The sequence below is a fragment of the Oncorhynchus mykiss genome, chromosome 19 (genome assembly GCF_057628025.1).
Source record: "Oncorhynchus mykiss isolate SJ-2025 chromosome 19, ASM5762802v1, whole genome shotgun sequence".
Taxonomy (NCBI): Eukaryota; Metazoa; Chordata; class Actinopteri; order Salmoniformes; family Salmonidae; genus Oncorhynchus; species Oncorhynchus mykiss.
Genome location: NC_143040.1, coordinates 56,897,593 through 56,916,770, shown reverse-complemented (window position 1 = coordinate 56,916,770; position 19,178 = coordinate 56,897,593). Strand labels below are relative to the sequence as shown.

The 19,178-nt window shown below is 42.7% G+C and overlaps 2 protein-coding genes across 6 annotated transcripts in view; both read right to left on the bottom strand.

The window, feature by feature from the left end:
- Positions 1 to 10,499, bottom strand: part of LOC110498039 (SR-related and CTD-associated factor 8) — a 41,769-nt gene extending 31,270 nt beyond the window's left edge. The window contains exons 1-3 of one of the 3 annotated variants that reach the window (XM_090211425.1): positions 10,303 to 10,470; positions 5,823 to 5,906; positions 3,868 to 3,959 (exon numbers count right to left, since the gene is read on the bottom strand). Coding sequence is in view for 1 of the 3 variants with exons in the window: in XM_021574584.3 (XP_021430259.3) it covers positions 5,823 to 5,906; positions 10,303 to 10,332 (114 nt within the window). In the remaining 2 variants the exon portion in view is untranslated. Of the gene's footprint in view, positions 1 to 3,867; positions 3,960 to 5,822; positions 5,907 to 10,302 lie in introns of all 3 variants that reach the window. The other 2 variants (XM_090211426.1, XM_021574584.3) reach the window with 2 other exon arrangements.
- A 135-nt stretch (positions 10,500 to 10,634) lies between these two features.
- LOC110498042 (connector enhancer of kinase suppressor of ras 3) overlaps positions 10,635 to 19,178 on the bottom strand; it is a 77,877-nt gene continuing 69,333 nt past the window's right edge. For all 3 annotated transcript variants that reach the window (XM_036954967.2, XM_090211427.1, XM_036954969.2), the window contains 4 exons: positions 19,026 to 19,150; positions 18,164 to 18,515; positions 12,018 to 12,208; positions 10,635 to 11,784 (listed from right to left, as the gene is read on the bottom strand). In XM_036954967.2, the coding sequence (XP_036810862.1) occupies positions 11,578 to 11,784; positions 12,018 to 12,208; positions 18,164 to 18,515; positions 19,026 to 19,150 (875 nt within the window). In that variant the 3' untranslated portion in view covers positions 10,635 to 11,577. The remainder of the gene's footprint in view (positions 11,785 to 12,017; positions 12,209 to 18,163; positions 18,516 to 19,025; positions 19,151 to 19,178) is intronic.

The following is a 19,178-nucleotide window of genomic DNA, read 5'->3' as shown; positions in this document are numbered from 1 at the left end:
TGGATGGATGGTTGAGTTGAAACTAGCAAACGAGTCTTCGATGCACTAACATTTATTGCATAAACACATTAATTTTCCATTCTAAACTCAAATCTGCTGCCTCTCTGAACTGGATCTGTCTGAGCAAACTGTGTGTCTGTGTAAATTATGAATATGTCTATGGTGTATGCAGGCACCTGAACTGAGCAATAAGGGAAACTGGGCATCTATAACCCCATTATCAGTAAGGGGGTGGCAATGTTTGCCCCATCACTAGAAGGAATCTCCTGACAACAGACTACTTTTTAGTGGTTAGAGCTTTAGGCCAGAAACCAAAAGGTTGCTCAATCGAATCCCCGAGATGACAAGGTAAAAATGTGTCATTCTGCCCCTGAGCAAGGCAGTTAACCCACTGTTCCCCGGGCGCTGAAGACGTGAATGTCGATTATCGCAGCCCCCCGCACCTCTGTGATTCAGAGGGGTTGGGTTAAATGTGGAAGACACGTTTCAGTTGAATGCATTCAGTTGTACAACTGACTAGGTGTCCCCCTTTCCCTTTTCTTGAACACCAGTGGTGTAGTGACATTCTTCTTTTTAGGTACGGGATCTCCTCAAAAAAATATATAATTTCTCAAAGTGTATACCGACAGTCTGTTGAATATAATTATATATATTATATATAACACGCATTAAATTCATCCTCCAATTGCAATGTCTGCCTATGGCAATACATATTCTCTCAAGAAAATGTACTTTTCTATACCCTCAAACATCAAGTTAGGCATACATTATTTCAAAATAGGCCATTATCACTGTCAATCAAAAATGACAATTTACAATCATTTGATCTCAGGGGGTTTCATGGGAACATTTAGATGTTCTTGAATTACTGCTTCGTGAGCAATTACAGCCGATGGTGTTTGTTTTAATCAAAGCATATATCCTGCCCAGTGGCGGGCTCTGCTGAGTTTTGGCCGAATGAGAAAAGAAATGCGACTACTCAGCTTCAGCTCCTAAAATCTCACTAGAAATTAACGTTAGGCCTACTATGCTATTCGGTTCTGTTATGTAAAATACTCAAATTCATCATCATGTGATCTTGAGGGACATTGATTCAGCTTCTGAAATAATTTTTCTGAAATATTTTACCAGCTTGGTGTATTCTCAATTTGAAAAAAGTGCGGGAAAGCCGCTCCCTCGCACTTCGGCAGCACTACATCCCCAATGAACATCAAGCCATGCCAGCCTGACTATTTCAAAACTACAAACAACATAGTGTATTCAAAAAAGTATTCAGACCCCTTGAGTTTTTCCACATTTTGTTACGTTACAGCCTTATTTAAAAATGGCCGTTTCCACTTATCAATCTACACACAATTCCCAGGGATGCTGGCCTTATGCCTTTTTCTTTGCAACTGCCTAGAAGGCCAGCATCCCGGAGTCGCTTCTTCACTGTTGACGTTGAGACTGGTGTTTTGCGGGTACTTTTTAATGACGCTGCCAGTTGAGGACTTGAGGCATCTGTTTCTCAAACTAGACACTCTAATGTACTTGTCCTCTTGCTCAGTTGTGCACCGGGGCCTCCCACTCCCCTTTCTATTCTGGTTAGAGCCAATTTGCGCTGTTCTGTGAATGGAGTGGTACACAGCGTTGTACGAGATCTTCAGTTTCTTGGAAATTTCTCGCATGGAATAGCCTTCATTTCTCAGAACAAGAATAGACTGACAAGTTTCAGAAGCTCTTTGTTTCTGGCCATTTTAAGCCTATAATCGAACCCACAAATGCTGATGCTCCAGATACTCAACTAGTCTAAAGAAGGCCAGTTGTATTGCTTCTTTAACAAAGAACAACAGTTTTCAGCTGTGCTAACATAATTGCAAAAGAGTTCTAATGATAAATTAGCCTTTTAAAATGATAAACTTGGATTAGCTAACACAACGTGCCATTGGAACACAGGAGTGATGGTTGCTGATAATGGGCCTCTGTACGCCTATGTAGATATTCCATTTTAAAACATCTGCCGTTTCCAGCTACAATAGTCCTTTACAACATTAACAATGTCTACACTATATTTCTGATCAATTTGATGTTATTTTAATGGACAAAAAAATGCCTTTCTTTCAAAAACAAGGACATTTCTAAGTGACCCCAAACTTTTGAACGGTAGTGTACGTATTCAGACTCTTTAATCAGTACTTTGTTGAAGCACCTTTGGAAACGATTACAGCCTCAAGTATTTTAGGGTATGTCACTACAAGCTTGGCACACCTGTATTTGGGGAGTTTCTCCCATTCTTCTCTGCAGATCCTCTCAAGCTTTGTCAGGTTGGATGGGGATCGTCGACGCAGCTATTATCAGGTCTCTACAGAGATGTTCAATTGGGTTTAAGTCCGGGCTCTGACTGGGCCTCAAGGACATTCAGAGATTTGTCCCAAAGCCACTCCTCCTCTTGGCTGTGTCTTGTTGGAAGGCAAACCTTCACCCCAGTCTGAGGTCCTGGGCGCTCTAGAGCAGGTTTTCATCAATAATCTAGACCAGAGAATCTTGTTTCTCATGGTCTGAGAGTCTTTAGGTGCCTTTTAGTAAACAAGTGGGCTGTCATGTGCCTTTAACTGAGGAGTGGCTTCCGCCTGGCCACTCTTCCATAAAGAACTGATTGGCAGAGTGCTGCAGAGATGGTTGTCCTTCTGGAAGATTCTCCCATCGCCACTGAGGAACTCTGGAGCTCTGTCAGAGTGACCATCGGGTTCTTGGTCACCTCCCTTCTACCCCCGATTTCTCAGTTTGGCCGGGCGGCCAGCTCTAGGAAGAGTCTTGGTGGTTCCAAACTCCTTCCATTTAAGAATTACGGAGACCACTATGTTCTTGGGGACCTTCAATGCTGCAGACATTTTTTGGAACCCTTCCCCAGATCTGTGCCTCGACACAATCGTGTCTCTGAGCTCTATATACAATTCCTTCGACCTGATGGCTTGGTTTTTGCTCTGACATGCACTGTCAACTGTGGGACCTTATATGGACAGGTGTGTGCCTTTCCAAATAATCTCCAATCAATTGAATTTACAACAGATGTTTCTACAACTTGATTTGAGTCCATCTCAAGGAAGATCAATGGAAACAGGATGCACCTGAGCTCAATTTCGAGTCTAATAGCAAAGGTTCTGAATACCTAGGTAAATAATGTATTAGAAAAATATATATATTATACATTTACAAACATTTCTAAAAAACTGTTTTCGCTTTGCCATTACAGGGTATTGTGTGTAGATTGATGAGGAATCCATTTCAGAATAAGGTTGTAACGTAGCAAAATGTGGAAAAGTCATGTGGTCTGAATACTTTCCGAAGGCACTGTACCATTACTCAAGAGAACTAACAACATGTTTCATCTGTCAGTGATAAAACATCCCCTTCATCTGCAGTATTGTTCTGATGCCAACGGTGACCACCACCACTGTGCAATGCATGGCTTCAAACAGCTACTTTGCATTAGTAACAGGATTTTAAATAAGATACCATTCTTAGTCCACCTTGGTCTAACAGACTCTAAAGAAGGGGGGAAACAGTAGCTGGGCAGTTTAACTCAGACACCCGCATAACATTATTTAGCCTACACTACGGACAGAACACTGATGGACAACTTTTCAAGTTCAAACAACTTAAAAAGAGCCCGAAACAGCTCGGTCTATTCAACTCTGTTCTACCTCAGTCAGAACTGAACCACGTATGAAAGCCAGAGAAAAGAGAAAGTGTTGCTGGGGTAGAGAGCAGGGACTCGAGGAGCCAAGAGCGCCCCAGCCATCCCAAGCTCTCTCTATGAGGGAGACATTTGTGTCTCCTTGGTTTGGCTTCTTCCATGTTCCTTGTTTGAAACAGCCCATCTCCTACCTAAGCTGGTTAGGGGTTCCCTTATCTCTGTTACTCTCTCCACCCCATCCTCCTGCTTCACTTTCAGTGCTTTGGGGGAGCTGCGAGAGCTGCTGAGGGAAGGGGAAACAGGAGTTATTCACAGGCAACACAGGCACAGCAACACCAAGATCACACTAATTCGTACAGATTCAAAAAACAAAACAAAAATAAACATTGATTGACCATCCCCAAAAGTGGTTAGCAATGCACTTCATCGTGGTACAGCTTATTTTGTTATCCGCTGTTAAAAGGTAAAGGAGCTGTTCATAGAGACTGAGAGAAATCTGCGAGAGGTATAGCAAAAGTCATTGGAAAGATGGAGAAGGCAACGAGCGATACGATTATTTTAGCGATAAGATGTCTTTGTAAGATTGGTCTATGACTTGAAAGTCAAGGATTCTTTCTGTTTAAGTGTAACTACCCAGGAAATGATTGATTAGGATGCATACAGATGACTACTATGAAAGAGTTTGGTTCAAGGTTTCAGCCAGCAGTGAATTACCAGCACTGTGAAAGTATGGGAGCTCTTAGGAAGAGGACATCCTTCTTAGATTGTAGCCAATACAAAAAAGAAAGCATATTTTGTGTTGGGACTACATTTCCAAAGTTGATGCTATGTTCATCTCCCTTTTCTCCTCTGTCTCCTGAATGTTCATTGCCTGTGTTTGTTTTTGGTAGAAGTTTGAGTACTGCTCTGCAATAGATGATGCCCCCCAGAGTGAAAAGCTACTCCTACTGTCTAACATGCCATGCAAAACCCAGGAGAGCCCGTCAACTGGTTGTCTCTCTATTCAGAGAGCAACACACATCCTGTGGTGTCTGAGCTCACATCACAGACACTAACTAACTTCACAGATGAGTTATCAAAGTATGGCTGGGCAGGAGCTGGCAACACAATCCATCAAAGGTTATGAGGGTATATGAAATGTCCAATCAAAGAGAAGCAGCTTATCAGCATCAATCTGCATGTCAAGCTAAAATCTGCTTACACTAGTGTTTCCACCCATTTCTAGTAATCAGCATTAGGCACCGTCTGTCATACCAGTATGGAAAGAAAACAAGAGGACTTGAACAGATACCATAAAAGGTGAGATCTCATGGGAAATAAGGTTGTGATTTAGGCCTATTGAAGCACTCATCAGTTCACCCGTCCTGGTGTTTTATTCATGCTCTTGCTAACTCAGACAGCAGAAGTAAATTACTATCTAGCGTAAGAAAATACAATCGCTTCTATTTGAGAACAATGTTTGCGCCGTGGCGAACACGAGTTGGAGTTTAAGTACTGCCAACAACACCTGACAGTAGCACACTATTATAATTAGGTTTACAGATAGTGCTCTCAGTTGGAGAAAAATTCATGGATTCACAGGAAAAGTGTAACAACCTCTCCATTACCAACCAAACATTTAGCTTATCTACGTAGCTACTGGTAAGTGGCTACCACCTCAAACGGAATTATCAACATTGTGGCACATTCTTCAGTGGCACCTTCAACTGTATTTCATCAGGCCTAATTATAAGCATGTTATACCAGCGTTAGTGACAGCACAGTTTATGACGCATTTTGAAATTAGTGTTATCAAATACAAATGACACAGAATTGGCCAGTCTGACAAAAAGGCACTACATTTATTTTTTTAAATGAATGGCTAAAAGTGTTATATACATATATTTTGGTTAGAGTGAATAGGACGACTGGTAAACTCCCAAACACACCGGCTGACATTTATATTACTTCCAAAGATTGGGTTTTATCAGTTTATGCAAATTAACCAAAGAGTGCATTGCATGAACATGTCAGAATGACTAGGAGCTTAGTTAGTTCGGGTAAGACAAGGATTGATTGAAACCCAATCATTGTATGGCTGGGAAAGAGGCTCGCTGTCTGCGATCACCCCAACTCTGTCTCTTTTCATTCATTTCTACATACTTACTTTTATAGCTTTTATTGCAGACTTGGTAATATTGGTCATCTTGGCCTTGGAGATCGGAGGCTTGTACTCATTCAGAGAGTAGAGCTGAAACACAAAAAGCGATGGAAACAAACCCTTTAAACATCTAATATAATATACAGTCATTAAATCAGACAAGAAACAATTATCAGGGCTAAGGCTTCAGAGAAATGGCAAATATTTAACTTGAAATGCATTTGAAGAGTTTGTACAGTAGGCTACATAGGCCAGGGAAGGAGTGTAGTCAAGTGTTTTAAGACACTTGGGGCTTCCTTTATTATGAACACAAAGATCAATCAAGAAATAGCCTCCAGTCTACTATTTACTTGTTTTTTTCAGTAGCTGAAAAAGTAGTTTGTGTGTTGATACTATTGTGGATGATGCTGATCTTTTAATTTTCTGTATGTTGTCGATGGTATCTGATTTAATGGTTCATGTTATGTAATTCTACACAGGCACACCATGTCATGTGGCCACATCCCCAGTTGTAAGGCTTGTTGCAACATCAGTCCTAATTTTGCATGTCCGTTATCCAGATCATGAGTATCTAGCTATTGAGTGCTAGCTTACTAGCAAGCTAGTAAGCTACACCACAATTCAACACCAGTTGAATTGTGCACTGTCGGACTAGTTTAGACATGCATTATTGCTATAGAGTTCTCAACCAGATAGCTGTGTGTGAACTAGATGGTAATTGTACATGAAGTACAATTAGTGGGACTTCCTTTACCATTTAAAAATTATTTTTGTGGTAGAATTTTTTTTTTTTTAAATGTACTATTTAAAGCAAAGCCGCATTAAAGTATTTATGGTTTTGAAAAATGTCATAGTAGTGGTAGTGTTGGTGACTGGGTATATTTGAAAAAGTAGGTGGATGAAAAGTTAGGATAGCCTGAACATATTAAAGTTGGTTTGCTGTACCAAGCTTGAACGGTTCGAGGTTACTGTTGGTGGATTATGTTATGCTAATTTATGCACATTTATATAGGATAGTCTGGAAAACATGTTTAGTTGGGATAGTCTGAACATGTGAAAGTTGGTTTGGTGTCCCTAGCTTGAACAGTTCAAGATTGACTGTTGGTGAGTTATTTTATAAATTGCTACCTCTGTATTCCTGTGGTTCTCATTCAAACTCATGTTAATTTATGCACACTTTAAGCTTAAAGTTAAATTATATACAGCATCAAAAATATTTTGACAAGCAATCTGAGTAGAGAGCGTTAGTCTGGAGTTAATAGCTTAAGCACTGAAACAGGAGATCTATGATTTTAGATTAGTTTACAATTCTAGTCTATGGCCCTCTTTTTGCCATAGCAAGGGCTGCTTAATGACGCAATATGAGAGAGGTGTTAGTTGTTGTTAGCTATGTGCTTTTCGTCACTCTAAACTCTGACAAACAGTTGTAACCCTCTACCCTAAGTTTGTGAGAGTATCCTTTGCAACAGCTCCGCCTGAGTTGCTCAATGATGAGACATAAGAAAGCGTATTTTTTCGGCACTCTAAACTCCTACAAACACCTGGAACTTTTTATTGGTAGAATATATTTTTGTTCAAAAGCCAAATTTGAATAGCAGTGAAGTAGAGGAGTTTGTCTGACTTGTTAGAGTGGTCAAAACAGCAGTGTTCAAAAATACAGTCAGAAAGAATTCAGACCCCTTGAATTTTTCCACATTTTGTTACGTTACAGCCTTAATATAAAATTTATTAAATTATTTGTTTCCCCTCAATCTACACTGTCTATAATGACAAAGCAAAACATTTTTTTTTTTAAATTGTAGCAATTTTTTGTTTATTTTTTATATTTTTATACATTGGGCTCCCGAGTGGCGCAGCGGTCTAGGGCACTGCATCTTAGTGCAAAAGGCTTCCACTGCAGTCCCTAGTTCGAATTCAGGCTGCATCAGATCTGGCCGTGATTGGGAGTCCCATAGGGCGCCGCACAATTGGCCCAGCATCATCCGGGTTTAGCCATCATTGTAAATAAGGATTGGTTCCTAACTGACTTGCCTATTTAAATAAAGGTTACCGTAAATAAAAATAAATGTAAACATAATTATTCAGACCCTTAGCTATGCCACTTGAAATTGAGCCCAGGTGCATCCTGTTTCCATTGATCATCCTTGAGGTGTTTCTACAACTTGATTGGAGTCCACCTGTGGTAATTTCAATTGATTGGACATGATTTGGAAAGGAGTTCACCAAAAGACCTAAAAGACTCTGACCATGAGAAACAAGATTCTCTAGTCTGATGATTCAACTCTTTGGCCTGAATGCCAAGCGTCACATCTGGAGGAAACCTGGCACCATCCGTACAGTGGAGCATGGTGGTGGCAGCATCATGCTGTGGGTTGGTTTTTCAGCGACTGGGAGACTAGTCAGGATCGAGGAGAAGATGAATGAAGCAAAGTACAGAGGTCCTCGATGAAAATCTGCTCCGCAGCGCTCAGGACCTCAGACTGGGGCAAATATTCACCTTCCAACAAGACAACGACCCTAAGCACACAGCCAAGACAAAGCACGAATGGCTTCAGGACAAGTCTCTGAATGTCCTTGACTGGCCCAGCCATAGCCCGGAACCCGATCATACATCTCTGGGGAGACCTGAAAATAGCTGTGCAGCGACGCTCCCCCATCCAACCTTGAGAGGATATTTGATTTTTTATTGTATTTAACCTTTAACTAGGCAAGTCAGTTAAGAACAAATTCTTATTTACAATGATGGCCTACCAAAAGGCAAAAGACCTCCTGCGGGGACAAATACCAAGCATGTAGCGTCATACACGAGAAGACTCAAGGACTTAATCACTGCCAAAGGTGCTTCAACAAAGTACTGATGAAAGGGTCTGAATACTTATGTAAATGTATTTTTTAAATACATTTGTAAAAATGTATAAAAACATGTTTTTGTTCTGTCCTTGTGGGGTATTGTGTGTAGATGAATGAGGGGGAAACTATTTAATCCATTTTAGAGTACGGCTGTAACACAACAAAATGTGGAAAAGGTCTGAATACTTTCAGAATGCACCCGGTTTAGTCCGGTCAGTGTTTTGCTTGGCACTTGGGCCTAACAAATCCTACCACTTAGGCATACAAGCATAGTTTTGTGATATTTTATTCAGTTCCAACCATGGCCGTTATTGGTCCAACTGGGATTCTTGGGAGGTCCATACCCTATTGGATATGACATTTAAAATGGTTAGGGTTACGGTGGAGGTTAGGGATGTCCCATGGATCCCGGAAGGCACTAACTACACGTGTTTGCTTTGTCATCATGGAGCATTGTGTGTAGATTGATAAATAAAAACATTTCAGAATAAGGCTGTTAAGTAACAATGTAGAAAAGGGTCTGAATACTTTCCTAATGCACTGTAGTTAGAGAAAATGTTGATGCTTTTTTTTGTCTAAATCGTTTGCGAAGTGATCAAAGCTGAGGAGTCAAAAGTTGCATTGTTTACAGTGAGTGGTGGAAGTGATTATGTAACAATGGGGAGCTTTAACATGTTGAAAAAAGTCCTATTAAAGTTAATATGGACAAAGACAAAGTGTTTAAAATGTATAAATATCAAAAATAGCATACTATTCCAGACCAGTCTTCACATTTTAAAGTTTGAATTTTTCCAGTTTAAATGGTGTAAAACGTGTCGCGTGCAGAAGAATAAGAATGAGGAAAATGTAAAGTTGGGACTTGAGAAACCAAAAGTCCCATCTAATTACTGCATTCCAGTCAGACGAATTGTGACTCGACCACTTGGCTGCACGAATTGTGTGCGCAAACTGGCAAGGCGCTAGCGCACGCGCGATGTCCAGGGAAAATACGTTTGGATTAAAAATATATTTGCTAACTTTCTACATACAGTGTAGGTACAGTCAATTATTGGTTTGCTGCATAATTTACTAGCTAACTGCACACGGCCACCACGCTAAAACATAACATTAGCTACATGGCTAACGTTAGCCATTTTACCCGGCCTTGCTAGGCACAGCTTGGCTAACATTGTTAGTTAGCTCGCCAGCAAACCTTCACAGTTGAATGTGACAGCAAATAAATGAACTAGTTAACTAAATAAGATTGGGCGGTGTACACGGGTTGTAGCTAGTTATTTTTACGCTTTTTGAGTTAGCTTCGCTGAGTGAGTTTAGCTATTACGTCAGCTAACATTAGCTAAACATTCTTAGCGCACTCTGCCAGATTACAATGTGGCTAACAGTACAGTAGTTGGTACAGTACCTAGCTACAGTTAGCATAATTTAGCATAGTTATTTCTGACCAAATGACGAGATAGCTTCGCTTACACGTACAAATACTAAATGGGTGGTAAATATTCATAGGCGAAGCAAACCGTGTCTACTGAAAGGATGAGGCCTTGTATCTAGTTGCCCTTCTCCCCATTTTCTACTTGACGCCAATCATACAATTCGCTAACAGTCACTTCCATTGAAATGGGGGAGAAATCATACAAACCTCGTCGTTGAATGCTTTGACTGCCTCCATGTTGTTGTATTTTGGGTTCGCTGTAAAATGTTTATATTGTTCTCAACAACCGGCTTGATGCATACATGCTCTGGCTTGGTGAGATGGAGGAAATTGCCAATATGGCGCACAACCACAACGAAATCCAATACGAGCAGTACACAGAAACCAGCGAACCCTAGTGTCACACATTGGCATTGCAGGTCCAGTAGACATATGAAAGTAATTGGCGACGACTCGTGGCCAAAAAATACTATAACACCTCGATAGTTTATTCAAAAAAGCATACGCTGTCAGAGGAATAAAATACAAAGACAAATATATTTATAACGCAGAGCATTTAAACGCTTTAATACTCTTACAGGCAATTAATGACAATTTACCAATTCAAATATAGAATTTTACACACCTTACACTTATGTACAATTATTTTATTTAAAATATTTACCACAGCTAAATCATCTCAATTACAATTCGTGATGAATTGTTGCTGGCACAAAATGTTATGATTGCATAACAACATCTCCATGAATCTGAATGTAACATCTATCACATACAGCAATGTTGAATGAAAATGTATCTAAGCAAACCCACAAAAGTATCATGATCCTAATGTAAACAAGATAAGTCTAAGTCACAGTACTAGTCAAGGCAGTACTAGTGCATGTCTGTGGCACTGTTAGAAAATAAAACCTTGTCCTATGGGCTACTGACCATGTTGCAAAATAAACACTTGGAAATACATTTTCTGAGAGATGGTTCACATGTACCCAATGTTCCATCACTCACTACTTAAAATATCACAAAAACAAGCAAACACAAATACTGTACACATTAAAACAGAATTGAAAAAAAAAAAATGGAAAATTGTTAGATCTCTAAACATAAAAAGATAAATTACAACATTAACAATATAAAACCATATAATTTAATCCAATCAACCAAATGTTTGCATCAACTCCATTTAAGAACTTTAAAAAAATATATACATTATTCTTATCATGAGTCCACTTAGTGGCAAGACAACATGAGCTGCTTCCTACTGTATATAGTTTGATAAAAACGCAGCCTAAGTACAACTATTAGTGCTACTGGGTTATGGGTAGACAATGGCAGTGAGTCTTATAAAACGCTCTGAGTAAAAGTTGCCCTTAGGCACAGGTCCACAATCAGCTCATCCATCCCAAATCCTATTCATAAGCATTAGTGGGAGAAACTCAAAACTGACATTAGATCAGTGTTTAGGGGCAACTTCATCCTACTCCCTTATAAACTGGTCTCCACAAAGGAGACAGCGATGGCATTGGCTGCTGCTGCGGAGGGCTCTACCTGTGCTGCCACCTGGTGTACATGCTTGAGACAGATCTCCTGGAGCAAAGGTGTGTTGGCGTCTTTCCATTCCCTGAATCTGGGCGAGGTGAGGTCAGGGTCTGACAGCACCTGCTCGATGGTCAACAGGTCTGCCTCCTTGGCCTGAGTCAAAGGGGAAGAGAGAAAGAGAGAGAGAATGAGTGTGAGTGAGTGAGTGAGTGAGAGTAACTATGCTCAAGAGTCTCAATACTTGCAATACTATTCAAAATGATGCATAAATAGCACATACAATTTCTGCAGAAAACAAGGACAACAATTTGATACTGCCACCTATGTGGTGATAAACTGATAAAAACAAAAGCATACAATAATTCTAGTCAAGTTGGCAGATATACCTTTAGCGTGCTGTTGAGGGTCCTGATGAGGTGCAGTTTCTCGTTAACGTCCTGGTTTTTGCATCGCTTTATAAAGGAGGCTCTGAAGTCCCTCTTGGTGGATGGTTTGCGGTCTCCTATGGGAGAGAGGCTGGCCTGCTTGAGGTGGATGTACAATCTCTCCATCTCATCAGACGAGGCTTCGTGGTTCACTGCAAGAATAAAATGGACCTTAACAACTTTACATTTTAGCAGAAAAATATTGGTATTTTACTACTTTTCAAAAATCCCTAAAGATAAAGTAGGATGAGGTTTGGGGTCAATTTCCTTACTCAAAAATGGTTAAACAGAATATTAAGTGATTTAAAGCTCATTGACAGTATTAACATAGTTTTGACTATAACTGCTTCGGTTAATCTTTTTTTCCAACTGGTTAATTATAAAATGCACTGTATTCTTAGTGCAGGAGGCTGCTGAGTGGAGAACAGCTCATAATAATGGCCGGAACAGAGCAAATGGAATGGCATCAAACACCATGAAACCATGTGTTAGATACCATTCCACTTATTCCGCTCCAGTTATGACTACGAGCCCATTCTCCCCAATTAAGGTGCCACCAACCTTATGTGATTATCCAAAACTGCGAAAACAGGACAATAAACAGCAACTTTTCATGGCTGTTTATTTACCACCACAGACAAATGCTGGCACTAAGACCGCACTCAGTCAGCTGTATAAGGAAATAAGAAAACCACTCACCCAGAGGCGGCGCTCCTAGTGGCCAGGGACTTTAATGCAGGGAAACTAAAGTTAAATAAATTTCTATCAACATGTTAAATGTGCAACCAGAGGGAAAAATAATTCTAGATCACCTGTACTCCACACACAGAGACGCGTACAAAGCTCTCTCTCGCCCTTCATTTGGTAAATCAGACCACAACTCTATCCTCCTGATTCCTGCTTACAAGCTAAAATTAAAGCAGGATGCATCAGTGACTCAGTCTATAAAAAAATGGTCAGATGAAGCAGATGCTAAACTACAGGACTGTTTTGCTAGCACAGACTGGAACATGTTCCGGGTTTCTTCTGATGGCATTGAGTACACCACATCAGTCACTGGCTTTATCAATAAGTGCATCGAGGACGTCGTCCCCACATTGACTGTACGTACATATCCCATCCAGAAGCCATGGATTACAGACAACATTCGGACTGAGCTAAAGGGTAGAGCTGCCGCTTTCAAGGTGCGGGACTCTAACCCGGAAGTTTACAAGAAATCCTGCTATGCTCTGCGACGAACCATCACAGGCAAAGCGTCAATACAGAACTAAGATTGAATCATACTACAACGGCTCAGGCGCTTGTCTTATGTGGCAGGGCTTGCAAACTATTACAGACTACAAAGGGAAGCATAGTGACACGAGCTATATCACTTCTATGCTCGCTTCGAGGCAAGCAACACTGACGCATGAATGAGAGCATCAGCTGTTCCGGACGACTGTGTGATCATGCTCTCCGTAGCCGACGTGAGTTAATCCTTTAAAACAGGTCAACGTACACAAGGCTGTGGGGCCAGACGGATCATCAGGACGTGTGCTGACCAACTTGCAGGTGTCTCCACTGACATTTTCAACATGTCCCTGATTGAGTCTGTAATACCAACATGTTTCAAGCAGACGACCATAGTCCCTGTGCCCAAGAACACAAAGGCAACCTGCCTAAATGACTACAGACCCAGATGATGCAATCTCTATTGCACTCCACACTGCCCTTTCCAACCTGGACAAAAGGAACACTTATGTGAGAATGCTATTCATTGACTACAGCTCAGCGTTCAACACCATAGTACCCTCAAAGCTCATCACTAAGCTAAGGATCCTGGGACTAAACACCTCCCTCTGCCACTGGATCCTGGACTTCCTGACGGGCCGCCCCCAGGTGGTGAGGGTAGTTAGCAACACATCTGAAACGCTGACCCGCAACACTGGAGCTCCACAGGGGTGCGTGTTCAGTCCCCTCCTGTACTCCCTGTTCACCCACTGCTGCATGGCCCGGCACGACTCCAACACCATCATTAAGTTTGCAGACAACACAACAGTGGTAGGCCTGATCACAGACAACGACGAGACAGCCTATAGGGAGGAGGTCAGAGACCTGGCCGTGTGGTGCCAGAATAACAACCTATCCCTCAACGTAACCAAGACTAAGGAGATGATTGTGGACTACAGGAAAAGGAGGACCGAGCACGCCCCCATTCTCATCGACAGGCCTGTAGTGGAGCAGGTTGAGAGCTTCAAGTTCCTCGGTGTCCACATCAACAACAAACTAGAATGGTCCAAACACACCAAGACAGTCATGAAGAGGGCACAACAAAGCCTATTCCCCCCCAGGAAACTAAAAAGATTTGGCATGGGTCCTGAGATCCTCAAAAAGTTCTACAGCTGCAACATCTGCCTGGTACGGCAATTTCTCGGCCTCTGACCGCAAGGCACTACAGAGGGTAGTGCGTACGGCCCAGTACATCACTGGGGCTAAGCTGCCTGCCATCCAGGACCTCTACACCAGGCGGTGTCAGAGGAAGGCCCTAAAAATTGTCAGACCCCAGCTACCGCATGGCAAGCTGTACCGGAGTGCCAAGTCTTGGACATAAAGGCTTCTCAACAGTTTAACCAAAAACCATAAGACTCCTGAATAGGTAATCAAATGGCTACCCGGACTATTTGCATTGTGTGCCTCCTCCCCCCAAACCTTATTTTTACACTGCTGCTACTCTCTGTTTATCATATATGCATAGTCACTTTAACTATACATTCATGTGCATACTACCTCAATTGGGCCGACCAACCAGTGCTCCCGCACATTGGCTAACCAGGCTATCTGTATTGTGTCCCGCCACCCACCACCCAGCAACCCCTCTTTTACGCTACTGCTACTCTCTGTTCACCATATATGCAGTCACTTTACCCATATCTACATGTACCCACTACCTCAATCAGCCTGACTAATTGGAGTCTGTATGTAGCCTCGCTACTGTATATAGCCTGTCTTTTTACTGTTGTTTTATTTCTTTACTTACCTATTGTTCACCTAACACCTTTTTTGCACTATTGGTTAGAGCCTGTAAGTAAGCATTACACTGTAAGATCTGTTGTATTCGGAGCACGTGACAAATAAACTTTGATTTTATTTTGATTGGAAGACTTGGATGTTTTGGTATTCAAATCTATTAAAGAAAAACTCCAAGGGGGCAGGATGTGCAGGCAGACATGCAGACTAACTCACATCTTCAGATATACACTGCTCAAAAAAATAAAGGGAACACTTAAACAACACAATGTAACTCCAAGTCAATCACACTTCTGTGAAATCAAACTGTCCACTTAGGAAGCAACACTGATTGACAATAAATGCATGAGACGGAGTCTACAACCCACACAAGTGGCTCAGGTAGTGCAGCTCATCCAGGATGGCACATCAATGCGAGCTGTGGCAAGAAGGTTTGCTGTGTCTGTCAGCGTAGTGTCCAGAGCATGGAGGCGCTACCAGGAGACAGGCCAGTACATCAGGAGACGTTGAGGAGGCCGTAGGAGGGCAACAACCCAGCAGGAGGAGCACTGCCAGAGCCCTGCAAAATGACCTCCAGCAGGCCACAAATGTGCATGTGTCTGCTCAAACGGTCAGAAACAGACTCCATGAGGGTGGTATGAGGGCCCAACGTCCACAGGTGGGGGTTGTGCTTACAGCCCAACACCGTGCAGGATGTTTGGCATTTGCCAGAGAACACCAAGATTGGCAAATTCGACCACGGGCGCCCTGTGCTCTTCACAGATGAAAGCAGGTTCACACTGAGCACATGTGACAGAGTCTGGAGACGCCGTGGAGAAGGTTCTGCTGCCTGCAACATCCTCCAGCACGACCGGTTTCAAATCAAATCAAATCAAATTGGCGGTGGGTCAGTCATGGTGTGGGGTGGCATTTCTTTGGGGGCCCGCACAGCCCTCCATGTGCTCGCCAGAGGTAGCCTGACTGCCATTAGGTACCGAGATGAGATCCTCAGACCCCTTGTGAGACCATATGCTGGTGCGGTTGGCCCTGGGTTCCTCCTAATGCAAGACAATGCTAGACCTCATGTGGCTGGAGTGTGTCAGCAGTTCCTGCAAGAGGAAGGCATTGATGCTATGGACTGGCCCGCCCGTTCCCCAGACCTGAATCCAATTGAGCACATCTGGGACATCATGTCTCGCTCCATCCACCAATGCCACGTTGCACCACAGACTGTCCAGGAGTTGGCAGATGCTTTAGTCCAGGTCTGGGAGGAGATCCCTCAGGAGACCATCCGCCACCTCATCAGGAGCATGCCCAAGCGTTATAGGGAGGTCATACAGGCACGTGGAGGCCACACACACTACTGAGCCTCATTTTGACTTGTTTTAAGGACATTACATCAAAGTTGGATCAGCCTGTAGTGTGGTTTTCCACTTTAATTTTGAGTGTGACTCCAAATCCAGGCCTCCATGGGTTGATGCATTTGATTTCCATTGATAATTTTTGTGTGATTTTGTTGTCAGCACATTCAACTATGTAAAGAAAAAAGTATTTAATAAGAATATTTCATTCATTCAGTTCTAGGATGTGTTATTTTAGTGTTCCCTTTATTTTTTTGAGCAGTGTATATAGAAAAGTTATGTGGACACCCCTTCAAATTAGTGGATTTGGCTATTTCAGCCACACCTGTTGCTGACAGATGTATAGAATCGAGCGTACAGCCATGCAATCTCCATAGACAAACATTGGTAGTAGAATGGCCTTACTGAAGAGCTCAGTGACTTTCAACGTGGCACCGTCATAGGATGCCACCTTTCCAACAAGTCAGTTTGTAAAATGCCTGACCTGCTAGAGCTGCCTCGGTCCACTGTAAGAGCTAATATTGTAAAGTGAAAATGTCTTGGAGCAACAACCTATTCAGCCGCAAAGTGGTAGGCCACACAAGCTCACAGAGCGGGACCGCCGAGTACTGAAGCGCGTAAAAATCATCTGTCCTCGGTTGCAACACTCACTACCAAGTTCCAAACTGCCTCTGGAAGCAACGTCAGCACAAGAACTGTTCGTTGGGAGCTTCATGAAATGGATTTCCATGGCCCAGCAGCCGCACACAAACCTCAGATCACCATGGGCAATGCAAAGCGTCGGCGGGAATGGTGTAAAGCCATTGGACTCTGGAGAAGTGAAAACTCGTTCTCTGGAGTGATATATCACATTTCATCAGATGGAAGTCTGATGGACGAATCTGTTTGGCGGGTGCCAGGAGAACGCTACCTGCCCGAATGCATAGTGCCAACTGTAAAGTTTGGTGGAGGAATAATGGACTGGGGTTGGTTTTCATGGTTCGGGCTAAGCCCCTTATTTCCAGTCAAGGGAAATCTTAATCCTACAGCATACAATTACATTCTAGACAATTCTGTGCTTCCAATTTTGTGGAAACAGTTTGGGGAAGGCCCTTTCCTGTTTCAGCATGACAATGTCCCCGTGCACAAAATGAGGTCCATACAAAAATGTTTTGTCGAGATCTATGTGGAAACACTTGACTGGTCTGCACAGAGCCCTGACCTCAACTCCATCGAACACCTTTGGGATGAATTGGACTGCCGACTGCGAGCCAGGCCTAATTACCCAACATCAGTGCCAGACCTCACTAATGCTCTTGTGGCTGAATGGAAGCAAGTCCCCGCAGCAGTGTTCCAACATCTAGTGGAAATCCTTCCCAGAAGAGTGGAGGCTGTTTTGGCAGCAAAGAGGGGACCCACTCCATATTAATGCCCTTGGTTTTGGAATGAAATGTTCGACATGTAGGTGTCCACATACTTTTGGTCACGTAGTGTATTTTTACTGTCAGCTCTATTATGCTCCCAAAGACCAAAGCTGTAACATTATACAACCAGAGGCAACATGAAGTGTGGTCTACTTGCACTTCTCTTATCCACAGGTCTGATAACATAAGAACAAAAGGCATCCAAAGGCCACAACTACTGCTCTCACTTTTCCTTAATATCATATAAATTGTGAGATGGGTGGATTTTCCATTTTCTTCTCAATTAATTAACTAATATGCTACCCTTATTTAAGTCAACAATTGTTTAGAAAAAAAACAGCTAAAGAAGCCTCCTCACCATCTTCTGTCCTTATTTCTAGCACAGCCAAGTCCTCTGTCTGCTCCCTGGAGTTAAAGTCTTCCCTGGCTGTGCTCCCTGGGGGGTCCTGGAAGGACGAAGCCTCCTGGTGGTGCTGTAGGGGCCCCTCGTTCCTCTGATGCTGTGGGGGCTGATTTGTGTGGACCTGCACAGAGCACACCACCGTTTCCCCGGCAACAGGAGAGGCCTGCGAGACCAGGTCCAGCCAGGACTGACGATGCTTGGCCAGAGAGGACACGGAACTCTGTGATGTTATCGTGCTGACAGGTGAGGAGAAGGATCCATTGGTCTCGCTGGGAGGGGAGAAGGAGTATGGGGGAAGGAGGCTACCCTGGGAGACATGAACATTAAGGGTGTTTCAGCAGGGTTAATAGATGTCCTCTAGTGATTATTTTTTACTTTTACTGTTGAAAAGCGATAACCCAAGTATAAATACAGTAAAGTACACCCACTAAAAGGGTAAAAAAAAATGTTAAGGAAAATAATGTTAAGACAACTGCAAACTTTAAGGAGTAGGGCATTCAAGGAGTTGGTCTGATGGGAACCTGTGATGTCATTGGCCTCCCCCCTTGTTTGCGGCGTAATAGACAACAAAAGAAAAGCCCAACTTGTGATGTCATGACATATCTGGACCACCTATTGAGATGTGCCTTTTGTTAAGTAAATCAGGTGTTAAATGAGGTGAAACGACTGGAGTGCCACTTTAATGCTCAACACTTTGCAGAAAAAATGCAACACGGTGTAACTAGGGCCCAAAGTTTTTCTTGGTCAGGTCACACGATTAGGAAAAACTCCTAGCCCTAATTACCAGGGCTTCCTCAACAACCCAGTGCCTACTGACCTGATGTCCACTGCCATGTGGACCACCCACATCCGCAGAGTCCTGGCTCATCTGCTCTGAGTATGGGGGAGGGGGAGCCTCTATTGTCTCAGCCTCCTCGTGATCACTCGCCTCGCTGTAGCACTCTGAACAGAGTCAAAATGCCATTAGGCT